Source organism: Emys orbicularis, chromosome 11 (assembly GCF_028017835.1).
Source record: "Emys orbicularis isolate rEmyOrb1 chromosome 11, rEmyOrb1.hap1, whole genome shotgun sequence".
Lineage (NCBI taxonomy): Eukaryota > Metazoa > Chordata > Testudines > Emydidae > Emys > Emys orbicularis.
This window is the reverse complement of record NC_088693.1, coordinates 45,248,591-45,262,126: the sequence shown is the minus strand read 5'-3', so window position 1 is coordinate 45,262,126 and position 13,536 is coordinate 45,248,591. Positions and strand designations below refer to the sequence as shown.

The 13,536-nt window shown below is 44.9% G+C and overlaps 1 protein-coding gene across 4 annotated transcripts in view; it reads left to right on the top strand.

Moving 5' to 3' along the window:
- Positions 1-13,536, top strand: part of ZNF385B (zinc finger protein 385B) — a 230,306-nt gene that overhangs the window by 15,748 nt on the left and 201,022 nt on the right. For 2 of the 4 annotated variants that reach the window (XM_065413603.1, XM_065413601.1), the window contains exon 2: positions 10,093-10,132. The exons of the other annotated variants lie outside the window; for them this stretch is intronic. In XM_065413603.1, the coding sequence (XP_065269675.1) occupies positions 10,093-10,132 (40 nt within the window). The remainder of the gene's footprint in view (positions 1-10,092; positions 10,133-13,536) is intronic. 4 annotated transcript variants of the gene reach the window in all.

Below are 13,536 nucleotides of genomic sequence, written 5' to 3'. Positions count from 1 at the left end.
CAGGAACTTCCTTCAGGCAGCTTTGGGTGCGGCTGACTCGGCAGCCAGGATTATGGCATCTGCAGTCAACATGAGGCACTGTTCATGGCTCAAATCTTCTGACCTCCTTCACCAGGTTTAGCAGCCTGTCCAGGAAATTCCCTTTGAAGGCATCCTGGACCTGCGTCGCCTCAACAAATATCTCAAGAAACTGAGGTTCCGCATGGTCTCCATGGCTTCCATCATTCCCTCCCTGGATCCAGAGACTGGTATGCCACCCTCAACGTAAAGGACATTTATTTCCCAATCTCTATTTTTTGGAGTTGCAGAAGATTTCTCAAATTTGTAGTTGGTCAATGCCACTACCAATTCACCACTCTTCCCTCTGGCCGATTGGCAGCCCCACAGGTGTTCACGAATTGTATGGTGGTAGTAGCCTTCCTCCGGCATCGAGGTGTGCAAGTCTACCTGTACTCAGTGACCGGCTGACCAAAGGTCGGTCGCAGACTCAGATGCAGCGTAGCATCAGTATAATACGAGCTGCCTTCCAGACGCTGGGTCGGTTGATAAACGAGCAGAAGTCAACCCTGGTCCCAGTTCAGAGACTAGAGTTCATTGGGGCAGTGCTCGATTTGACCCAGGCTAAAGCCTCCCTACCAGAAGCCTGATTCTGATCTATGTCAGACATGATTTCCAAGGTCATGGTCCACCCAATAACGATTGCTTGGGTCTCCCTCAAACTATTGGGTCACATGGCGGCATGTACCTGCATGGTGTGGTACGCAAGGCTATGCTTCAGACCCCTACAGCTGTGGCTGGTGTCAGTCTAATCCCCGAGAAGACACCACCTGGACTCATTACCCATTACTCTCAATCCCTCCTCCATTTCTAGCTTCGCTGACCTGGTAGGAGAGACCCAGGATCCATAATGGAGGGGGTACCATTTGCTGCCTCTCAACCATCAATAATCCTAGTCTTGGATGTGTCAAACCTGGGGTGGGAAGCCTATCTCAGCAGTTTAAGGCCCTCTGGTCCCAGGAAGAACTCTCCCTGCATTTAAATGTCAGGGAACTCAAGGCGGTATACTTGGCTTGCTATGTGTTCCTTCCATAGATCTTGGGCAAAGTGGTGCAGGTCCTGACAGACAACACTGCATCAATATTTTACATCAACGAGCAGGGAGGGGCTCGAGCTTCAGCCCTGTGCCAGGAGGCCCTCTGGCTGTGGGTCTTCTCTGTGAATCATGCCATTCATCTCAGGAGCCCGAAATGCACTGGCAGATTTCCTCCGCAGATCCTTTTCTTCTCACCCTGAGGTTATCAATGTAATCTTTCAGAGGTGGGGGCCTCCCCACGTGGACCTGTTTGCCATTAGACAGAACAGGAAATGCCATCAGTTCTGTTCACTGCTTTGGCACAGCATGGGCTCCCTCTCCGATGCCCTTCTGCTCTCTTGGGTAGACCACTTATTGTACGCCTTCCCACCAATCCCCTTGGTTCACAAAGACCTCCTAAAAATCAAATGGGACAAGGCAAAAGTTATCTTGATAGCACTGGTGTGGCCATGCCAGGATTGGTTCGGTACGCTTCTGGATCTCTCAGTGGCAGCTCCACTCAAGCTCCCAATCCGCCTAGACTTGATTTCACAAGGCCATGGCCGGTTGCTTCACCTGAACCTTGTCTTCCTGCACCTGACTGCAAGGTTGCTGCATGGCTGAACCCTGAAGAGCAGGCCTGCTTGGATTAGGTTTGACAGGTCTTGCTAGGTGGTAGAAAGCCTTCCACCAGGGCTACCTACCTGACCAAGTGGAAATGTTTCACTTGTTGGGCCTCCTAACAGAATCTCTCTCCATCCCAATCTTCGCTGAAGTCTATCTTGGATCATTTGCTCTACTGAAAGCATCAAGATCTGGCTCTCTCGTCTATTAAGGTTCACTTGGCAGTCATTTCAGCCTTCCATCCTCCAGTGAATGGCAGATCAGTGTTCTCCCACGAGATGACAATCCGGTTTCTCAAGGAGCTGGAAAGACGCTCTACTCTCAGGTTCAGAAACCAATCCACCCATGGGACCTGAATCTGGTCCTGTCAAGGCTCCCAGGGCCTCCCTTTGAGCTATTGGCATCCTGTTCCCTACAGCTTCTCTCCTGGAAGGTCGCCTTCCTAGTGGCGATTACCTCAGCCAGAAGGGTCTCTGAGATCAAAGCCCTGATGTCAAACCCCCTTATATGGTGTTCTTCATCAAGGACGATGTCCAGTTGTACCCCCATCTGGCCTTCCTAGCAAAGGTGGTGTAGCAGTTCCACAACAACCAGGATATTTTTCTGCCTGTCTCCTTTCCAAAAGCTCACGAGACCACTGAGGAACATTGGCTTCAGACATTGGATGTTAGGTGGGACCTTGTCTCTTATATTGAGAGAACTAAGCCCTTCTGCAAGACCACATAACTCTTGGTAGCAGTAGCAAAAAGGATGAGAGGGCTACCTGTCATATCCCAATGAATCTTGTCCTGGATAATTGCCTGTATATGAGCTTGCTATGAGCAGGCGAAGGTTCTGCCTCTGACCATCATGACCTCTCATTCCACAAGAACCCAGGCTTCATCAGCAACGTTCCTCACACAGGTATCAATCCAGGACATCTGCAGAGCTGCAACCTGGTCGTCAATTCATACCTTTGCTTCCCACTACACCATCACCCAACAGGCCCGTGACGATGCCAGTTTTTGGAGAGCAGTGTTGCAGTCAGCACGTCCATGAACTCCAAGCCTTCCTCCGGGGGTACTGCTTGTGAGTCACCTAGCATGGAATGGATATAAGCAAGCACTCAAAGAGGGGGAAAAAATGGTTACTAACCTTTCGTAACTGTTCTTCGAGATGTGTTGCTCATGTCCATTCCCTGATCTGGCCTCCTACCTTTCTGTCAGAATTACCGGCAAGAACGAACTGGTAGGGCATGGAGCCGGTGGCGCCCTTTATACAGGCTCATGTGTGTGTGACTGCAGAGGGCGTTAGAGCCGGCCCAACAGACACCAGTGGGGGGGAAAATCTCTGGCAATTGTGCACCCGGCATGCACACACCTAGCATGGAATCACATGAGCAACACATCTCTTAGAACAACAGTTATGAAAGGTTAGTAACAGGGTTTTTTTACATGAACAAAAACGAGGAGGTTGAAAAATGTTTATATTTTTACAAATTGAGTAGAGGCACCTTTTACGATGTATGTTAGGTAAAACTTTAAGTCAAATCCCTATCTGAACTTCATTTATGACCTAGATGGTAAGCTCTTCAGGGCAGAGGTAGTCTTATTTGTTACTTGTTTGGACAATCCTACCACAGCAGAACTCTGATCCTTGACTGGAGCCTGTATTTGCTATTGTAATACAAAAATTATTTATTTCTCTCAGTTCCTTTTCAGGAATACTATAGGTTGTGCAGTTGTGACACACTCATCAAGCTAATAAGTAAAACAGTGTCCCTGATTCTGGACTCAATTACACTGAAAATCCAGAGTAAGTTCTTTGAGTTATGTTGGTGGAACTGAGACGTGGCCCCGTGTTTTCAGTCTTGTGCAGGAAAATTTTTGTTGAGAGAATTCCACCACCCCAATGTTTTTACTTTTGGAACTCAGTAAGTGGTCTGTAAATTGTCCTGTAATACAGGCCTAGTGGTGCCTGCCTCTAGTAGTCTCTAATAATTAATCCCTAAAATAAGTAATGTATCATTTAGAACTAAGGCCATGTCTTCCAGCTCCCCCGACCTCCCCGCAAAAAACTTCTCCTCTTTTTGTTTGGAGACCTTCATGTTAGGAAACAGTTTTATCAGGATATTTTAAAATTACTTTCAAGACACGCTAGCTCAAAACTGGGTTATGGATTTTCACCAATGTGCATGAATAGTGTGTGAGTGTGCATTCTCAATTCAGAGTTAACCTGATATGATTGCAGTGACAAGATGGTAAAATATGTTTTGATTCACTGTGTAAAGGTATAAATCCATAGTTTAGGAATGACCATTTAAATGTAAGCAAAAGTAAAGACTTTATCAGTGGAGCACAATTAAATACAGTAGTAGAGCATGGAGAAAACAGAGGTGAGGTAGGCTTCCAGGCGTTAATGTGGCACATGTGGGTAAAGTCAAAGAAATCACTTCAATGAAAAGCAGGCTTGGTGGAAAGAGTTAATATTTATTGTTCGAAATAGCAGTCAGTGTACAGTGGCCAGCTTTGCTAGTGGTGTTTCATAGCCTGATAATGAGGCTCTATTAATGAGCAAGGGTGTTTTGAGGTAATTACTTTGGTTACAATTTTCAGTCACCTAGGAGCCTGAGTCCCATTGACTTTAATGAGATTTGATTCCTAAATGCCTACGTTGCTTTTGAACCACTAAGGCCCTTTTCAAAACTTCATTCTGCAGGGTAAAATTTTACCTTGGAACGAAGGTCAGCCGAAGGCACAGTTATTACAGAAGCATCCATAAGTTGTTCTTATTAGAGAGAGAGAACTAAAAACTAACATTTCTGTCTGAAAATTAACTACTATGGTTATGGAACTTTAAGCATTATTGACTGGACAAGTTAGTAGGGAATATTTTCTCAATTTTTTTCTGTTTATTTACTTAGTTCATGTGACAGCACTTGGTCTACTCATTTTCACTTTTGTTAGTCTATAATGTAGTTGGTTTCTTCCCTACAGAAAAGCCCCTTATCAGTTAGGGATCAGGAAAACATTTATCTTTAAGGAATTAAAAAAAAAATCAGAACATATTATTAAGAGGCTGTCATTAAAAGGTATTTTGTTTTATTAGCTTTTTAAAAACAATCCGGTTGACATTGCCCTTAATTGTATAAAAAGTATTTTGGCATCATTAAGGTAACTGCATGGCTACTGTGTAGCTAGTGCTGGATACTATTATAACTTCTAGAGCTAGTAAGTAGTAAAACTAAAAACCCTTAGTCACTAACATCTTCATGAATGGAAGTACCTAGTTTGGTTTGTTATCCTTTGAGGATGCATATTATTGCTTCGTGAATTTTTGGATGACTACCATCTATTTGTAAAAATGTTTATGCATTGAAAAAGTCCCATCGATTTTCGCACAAATGATCATCCCGGTGATTTATAGTAGAAGCGTGTTTATGTATTTAAAACATTAAAATAATGAATAGTATGTGTTCTTAGGTGATAGGCCACACACCACAAATTAATGATAGATAGATGAAGTGAGCAAAGTACAATCTGAAAAGAAGTAGTATGAAAATAAATAATCCAAACTATCAAGGAATATTTAAGATTAACTAAAAGACAACTATGCTCATTATGCAAATCGCTTGCTAAGCGCCAAAAAAAAAAAAAGCATCAGGTTCTTAAATGTTGCCTGTAACAAATAGTTTGACTTGCTTTTACCAAAAACTACGAAATCAGTGATTGTAAATATCCTGTATTCTGATGAGCTGAAGCAATTCTGAATCAATTTAATGGCAAACAGTAGTTCACGCTAATGTTTGTGGGGGGTGGAGGGGAGGGAAATTTTTGTGACCGCATGTTTTAATGTAGTGATATTTTTTTACTTACTATATAGTTTCAGTAGATATCAATTTTTTACTTACCACATAGTATCAGTAAGGCTACGTTTTAGTCATGGGTATTTTTAGTAAAAGTCATGGACAGTAAACAAAAATTCACGGCCTGTGACCTGGGCTCTGGGCAGCACTTACATGGGGGGCTCCCTAGAAGCAGCAATGTCCCCCACCTCACTCAGCTGCTAGGTGGAGGCGTGGCCAGGCAGCTCTGTGCACTGCCTCTGCCCAGGGCACCGCCCCCACAGCTCTCATTGGCTGGACCACATCAGCCAAGTGCACCTCCAAGAGAAACTCACAGCCTTAAGTATCAGCAATGTTTTATTTTTAACCCTGCTTTCAAAAGCATGTCAAGTTATGCAACATTGTTCACTTTCAACTCATACAATAACCTCATGTTTTAGTAATGCTTTTAGCAGATATTTTGCATTTGAAATCTAATATCCTATATTTGAAATCAGGAGACATTTATTCCTAGAATAATTAGCATTATAACCATTAACAGCAGCAGTAGAATTTTCTTTCCGTAAGTGTGCATTTAATCTGAAAACATCAATTTTGTTTGCGTTACAAGGGCAGTAAAACCTGTATATAAACACCACACCTTTTCTAATGGCACCTTAAAGACTAACAGATTTATTTGGGCATAAGCTTTTGTGGGTAAAAACCTCACTTCTTCAGATGCAACTGAAGAAGTGAGGTTTTTACCCACGAAAGCTTATGCCCAAATAAATCTGTTAGTCTTTAAGGTGCCACCAGACTCCTTGTTGTTTTTGTAGATACAGACTAACACGGCTACCCCCTGATACTTGACACCTTTTCTAAGTGACCACCTGTCATAGACAAGAACAGCAAAGGTATTTCCAAAAATGTTAACTTAATCACCTTGGAACAGGGTAAGACGAAAACCTTGCATGGTCGTCCAGTGTTAGGACTTTGGGCAATTTCCCTAAAATACTCAGTGTAGTTGTAGCCGAAGTCAACCAGTGACTTCACAGAACTAGTCTCAGGTAAAACGCATCTTCTTCTGGGAAAATGGTTGATCCGCTTTGGACTTTAGTGCTCAGACACTAAAGTTAAGCCCATGTGTAACTGTTTGCGGGATCATGCACAGGAGATTCTGAACTTTTACCTAGTACCATAAGTGCTGGAACTAGGGGTGCTGGAGGTGCTGCAGCAGCCCCTGGCTTGAAGTGGTTTCCATTATATACAGGGTTTATGGTTTGGTTCAATGGCTCTCAGCATCCCCACTATAAAAATTGTTCCAGCACCCCTGCCTACTTCTGTTGGTTGCTTTGTTTTTATAGTGAAATACTAGATGGTGACTCAGTATAATAAACCTCAGATTTTTATTTCTCGTATGTCTGATGTATCTGGCACACAGATCAATGTTTTAGCTGCATGGGACCTTTTATACTTTAAATGTCTGCTTTATACTGAGCATTTGTATTATAAATATTTTATTATAATTCAAAATCTTTAGTTTAAGTGCTTTATAAGCAGTACAATTTTTGGTGTCAAGTATGACTTAGCTTTATTATGATTCCCTACTCTTTCAAGAAAAACTTTCAGCCACCTTTATTGAAAGGCCATGTTCCTTAAAAGAGAAGCTTTTGTCAGTCCCTTGAGTTGCTTAATTCAAGTTTCTCTGTCTAGTGATCTTGTATATACAAGAAATACATTTGCGAGATTGTAAATTGATTGAAGGCCAGCTTCACCATAAAAGTCCATGGACTTAACTTGAAGTTGAGTTTATGGATTTTACCACACTTAATATGTCCAACATCATAATGGCGACAGCTCTATCTTTCTGCTCTCACACTGCTTTATTGGATAATGATTCAGTCTGTTGCACTTTATTCCCCTGAGTGTCTTCTCCAGCAAAAAAGGGCCATGTTTATAGCAAGATGCTCTTGTTTGTGGTTAAAACCTGAGCACGTGCTGGAATGACCCATTTATTTTCTGCTTTAGACAGAACACACTTCATTTTCCATCTTTTGGGGTCCATTCCTGCTGCCTGTATTGAGAAATGCTCCCATTAAAGTTAGCCAGACTTAAAGTCCATGCACACTTTGAGGAAATCAGACTATATTTTCATTTGCCTTACGCTTTGTTGCCATTATAATCTCATATAAGAACCCTGGAAGATGGTGACTTTCAGATGGAAAAGTAAGATGACAGTGAAAGTACTATGTCAGAATTACTTGAAGGCCTGACTTACATCCGTATAAGCAAGAACATTCAGAATTAGTGGGACTGTGTCAGGTCAATTTAAGCACCACATTTAGGAATAAAATGTGTAGGATGGTTTTAAAAAAAATCCCATATAACATTTATCACTTGTTATGAAAAAAATCTTGTAAAATTTCATAAGGGTGAGCGAAGTGAACAGAGGCGGTAAGGCGTCAGTATCAGAGCCAGGACTGGAATTCGGGAGTTCCTGCCTGCTAGTTCTGTGCACAGACTGATAGAGTACACCCCGTGCCAATGGGTGAACTTACATTTGGGTCTGCAATTCCAATCCATAATGAGATGAGAATGAAAATGCAGCTTTAACTCTGCCTTGGTTCTGTAGCATTAGTACAGAGCCAGAATGTTAATTGAACGTATTCTTTTCACTTATTGAGATCAAAATCTCATTTCACTTTGTATTCCAACATACAGATTGAATAAGGGTTACCTGAATTCATTATGGCTTGCTGGTTGCTGATTAACTGTGAGTTTGTCCAGGAGTTTAATCTAATCCATCTCTCTATGGGTTGGCCTGGTGTGGTAGTGCTCTTCGTTCCCAGAACCAGCAGGGACTAAGTGCAGTGAAGGCAACAAATTCAGCCCCTGTGGGGAAATGCATGCCTCACTTACTCAACAGCAATCCCTCCAGCTGTTAATGAACAGCACTGACTGTTTCCAAAAGATTTCAGAAGAATGAAAGTTTGAAGAACATGGTGCCTGAAAACACATGTGAAGGGGAATATACCTAAAATGTAGGTGACAAAACAGTACATTTTTTTTGAATGCTGAAATGCTCTGCATTTTTTTGAATGCTCAAAAAGCTATAGTCCAGAATCCGTACATGATTTTACTACAGGGTATTAGAAACCAACTGATGCTTCAATTAGTAATTGAACAGCAATAAACGGTGATGGTCCACAGGAAAGTGATTCCTTACTCTACCTTGCATATTAAGTACCCTGGAATTCTTCTTCGAGAGATGTCCCTGTGGGTGCTCCACTCCAGCTGATGTGTCCCTGTGCATTTGCTTGGAGAGTTTTGCAGCAGTGCCCATACGGGTTGTGCACGCGCGGTGCCTGCCTCACATGTGGTTGGCGCTTGAAATGTTGCGTGCACAACCTGGAGCCCTCTGTTCCTTCTCAACCGTCCCTGGCCTGAGACAGAGCTCAGCAATCCCGCTGAAAAACTTTTCATTTTTTCAGGTAAGTCTTAGTTAGTTAGACAGTTTAGTGTTCTTAGATGGTTTTGGTTTCCGTTTTGCTTTTGCCCCTATTTTAAAAAAAAAAAATTCTCCTGGTTCACTGGGTTTTAAAAGATGCTTGACCTGCAGAGAGGCGATGCCAGTCTCTGACAGGCACATTTAATGTGTCTGGCAGAATCTCATGTTCCCCAGAAATGTGCCCATTGCTCTAAATTGAAGGCTAGGGTATGAAGAGATAGGGACCTGATGCTGAAACTTATCTTAATGGAGAAGTCGTTGAGACCAGCCTCTGACCTGGGACAAGAAGGACCTTCGCGACAAAGGTCTCCAGTCTTTTCACCACTGAGGTCCCCAAAATCTAAAACATCGGTAAAAAAATGACCAGCTTCCCTACCTCAAAGAGAGCAGACCAGAAAAAAATGGTCACCTACTAGATCGCTCTCAGGAGTGCTGACTGCACTGAGACCGAGCACCTCCGATGCTCCGGACACCTCCGGCACCATCTGTGCGGTAGCCGCCACTGGTACCCACCACTCCGGTGCCAACGCTAATGCATCTAAGCTGCCCATCTCCACCATGGCACCGTTAGCACCTCCAGTGGCGTTGGCACAACAACCGCTCCGACCCCTGTGCCACAGCCCGGCGCCGCTAGTGCAATGGCACCGACATATTCCACGTCGGCTCTGATCCACACCACACCCACTGCACAACCACCACCGTCGCTGCCGAGACCGAGACTCTCGGCACCACAACACTTTAGTCATCACAAAGACCTCTACTGGTCTCTTCTACCCCAAAGTCTCCCCTTCTGGGCACCGATCTCTTGCCCACTACAGTGGTGCCACACCAGCAGCTATCTCCAATTGCCTCACACTTCTAGAGTGCTGATGAGGTCGAAGGAATATTTTCTCCTCACCACTCTTCCCCAATCAGGTCATACATACCTGAAAGATGATCACGGTCGAGATACACCTATGACCACATGCCACCAAGGTATGGACACCCATGGATGGGACCACTCGCTCCTTTTTCTGGCCCTTGGCCATACTGGAGCCCCTGGGGGTCTTACAGAAGACACCACAGCATATTCCATAGTCCACAGAGGGACAGCATCAAATCACCACCTCCACCCTCTGAAACAGCAGTAACTGAGGCACAGGAGGTATAAATGGTAGAGCTGGAAGAGGACACTGCTCCTGACACCCCACCACTCATCCATAATTAATCCTCCTTACCTGATGAGGCCATTGTTCCCCTACCACTGTGGACGACGTTACTCATTTCCAGGACTTGTTCAAAAGGGTGGCTACAGAACTCAGAATTGCCCTGAAAGAGGTGCCAGAAACTCAACATGAGTTAACTGACATCTTGCAAACATCCTCTTCATCTAAGATAGCACTGCCAATCAATGGGGCTATCATAGAATCTGCAAGAACAGTGTGGCAAACTCCAGCTACAATCCCACCAATTTGCAAAAGGACAGATCATAAATATTATGTCCCCTCGAAGGGTTCAGAATTTCTATTTAGACACCCAGCACCCAACTTGCTGGTCGTTGAGGCTGCCAACAAAAGAGGTAAACAGCAATATTTCCAATCCACCCCAGATGATAAGGACAGCAAAAGGTTGGATCTCTTTGGCCACAAAGTATACTTGTCATCCACACTCTAATTTAGTGTGTCAAATTATGCGGCATTACTCTTGTGGAGTTAAAATGGGCCAACTTATTTACAGTCAAAAAAAGTTTTTTGTTTATTTCTTTAATGGCACTCGCTTTGTAGAGGTTATCCAGTTTGTGGTGTGTATTCTTTTATTTTATTATGGCTTTTTTGTGCTTTTAGGAAAAGCAATCTCGCATTTTAGATGTAAAATTAGTTTTTAATCATTTAAAAAAATGTTTATATATACACACACACACACACACACACACACACACACACACACACACACACACACACACACACACACACACACACACACACACACACACTCTTATATATGTGTGTGTGTGTGTGTATCTATGTAATTATAGTGCCCTCCTGGCCAAGGTGGAGTCGGCTCTGCGGGGCAGCTCCGGCTAAGAAAAGGGGTACACAGAAAAACGGCAGGGAAACTCCCTTTCACCACAGTGGCTCTTGTTCCAAACCCCCCTCCCCACGCCTGTAAAAACACACACACTGGAATAGTACAGTGAATATGGGAGGGGGAAATATTTATTTACAGAGAAAAATGAAGAGAGTAAAACAAAAGGGGGAGAATATTGGGGAGTGGTAAAACAGGGTTACATTTAACATAAGGACACATGGGCCTAGTGGAACCATAATATAAAAGGATAGATGCCAAGCCATGCATCTAGACTCCGAGTTCAGGAATCGTGGGCAGAGTTCCAGTCTGGCAGTGAGTCTCCTGTGCTCCTGGTTTTCTTTGGTGTCCGTAAACTTTCCCGAACAAACCCTCTGGTGCCCTCTTCTGCTGCTCTCTGCAAACCCACACCATGACATCCTCCCTCCTTATTCCCAGTACTAAGGCACACACCCCAGAACTCATGGTTCCATACAGTTGTGGGCAACAGTGATACTGGGTCTGGCTTTGGTTTGTCCTTCTCAGGTGATTCCTTCCTGACATGCTGCTTGTCCTGGGACATTCCCAATTGTCCGCTCTATCCCTTCCAAGCTTCAGGCTGTTTTTTTTTTTTTTTTGCTTTGCTATGGGAGCTACAGACACGCATATGCCCCTGTTGCTCTCCCCACTTTGATTCCCCTCTTCCTGGAACAACCAGCACTTCCTCTGCCTCAGGATGAGATTTTAAAGGGGCTGTGCTCTCTTAACCCTAGGGGGATTATATCTCAAAGTCCTAATGTCTGAGAACTCCCAGGGTACATTTACTCTAGAAATTCAGTACCAATGGTACAGCGATAGACAACAATAGTGCTTTTTATCACTGTTTCATGAAAATCTACCTGAACCGTGCCTTGATTAGAACATACCCTATTGCTACTGTCTGTAGTCAGTGATGAGCTGCCAAAATATTAACAGGTTCCCTCCTCCTCACCCCATGAGGGGGTCGGGCCCCCCCCCGGACTCCTGCCTCATCCAACCCCCCATGTTCCTTGATGCCCCCCCCGGGACCCCTACCCCATCCACCCCCCTTCCCTGTCCCCTGACTGCCCCCTGCCGCCCCATCCAACCCCTCCTCTCATTCCTGATGGCCCTCCGGGACCCCTGCCCCATCCAGCCACTCCTTCTCTCTGTCCCCTGACTGCCCCTGGAACCCCTGCCCCTGACTGCCCCTCACGGCCCCATCCAATCACTGCTCCTTCCTGACTGCCCCCCGGGACCCTTGCTCCCATTCAATCCCCCTGTTCCCTGCCCTCTGACTGCCCCAACCCCTATCCACCCCCCCACAAGCCCCCGAACTCCCCTGCCCTCTTCCAACACCCCCTCCCTGCTCCATTACCGCGCTGCCTGGAGCCGCTTGGCTGGGGCTGGGGCCGCTCGGCCGGGACTGGCACCGGCGCCGCGGGGCCCGAGCGGGACCGGGCTGCGGCGCTCGGCGGGGGCCAGGCCAGGGCCAGGGGGCCGGGCCGGAGGGAGCTGCTCGGCCGGAGCCGGACTGGGCCGCGCCGTGCCTCCCTGGAGCCCCACCCCACCCCAGCTTGCTTACCTGCCTGCTGCTTGTTTCAGGCTTCCCGCGAACATCTGATTCGCGAGAAGCAGGGAAGGGGGAGGAGAAGGGGGGGCTGAGCGTTCAGGGGAGGATGGGGAAGTGAGCTGGGGCCGGGGATGGGGTGGACAGCTGCCCGAGCTTTTGTTAAATTTAGAAGCCCTTTTAGACCCGGTTGTCCCGGAACAACCGGCTCTAAAAGGGCTTCTAAATTTAACAACCGGTTCCTGAGAACCAGCTCCAGCTCACCACTGTCTGTAGTATAGACAAGGATCCAATGACTAGAAGAACCCTAAGGTTTCCTTCATTTCTAAAACAAATAATGCAGAAAACTTAAGTTTGGTGTATTTTCAGTATATTTTATGAAAATATGTTCTTAGATTTCTGCTTTGGTAGGGTTTTACTGGAAAGTGCATTTAGCATGCCTGAATCCATAATCTTTACTTGGACAAAACTCCCACTGACTTAATTCAAAATTTAATGAAGGACTTTGATTTAACCTCAACTGTGTATGAAGATCCACTATTCAGAGGCACCTTAATAAAGGGCTAAAAATGATACTTCAGCGTCGCACAATGTGGGGAGTTAGGAATATCACAACATCTGTAATTCCCTCTATCTGCCTTTGGCAGCCCAGATATTTTATTGTAGTATTTCACATCAAATCAACTTGGAATTTAGGAATTGTATTCTGATCTCCTTGATTGCCACACATGAAATAGCAAACAACACTAACCTCTGCTGGATCCCAGTTCTCACATTCTTGTCTTTTGAGGCTGCAGCCAAAGATTCTGTAGAAAACAGAACAATATTGGCAGCTGTTAATAAATATAATGGACACAGAACGTAAACTTTAGCGCCTGTGCACAGCTGGTGTCTGTTTT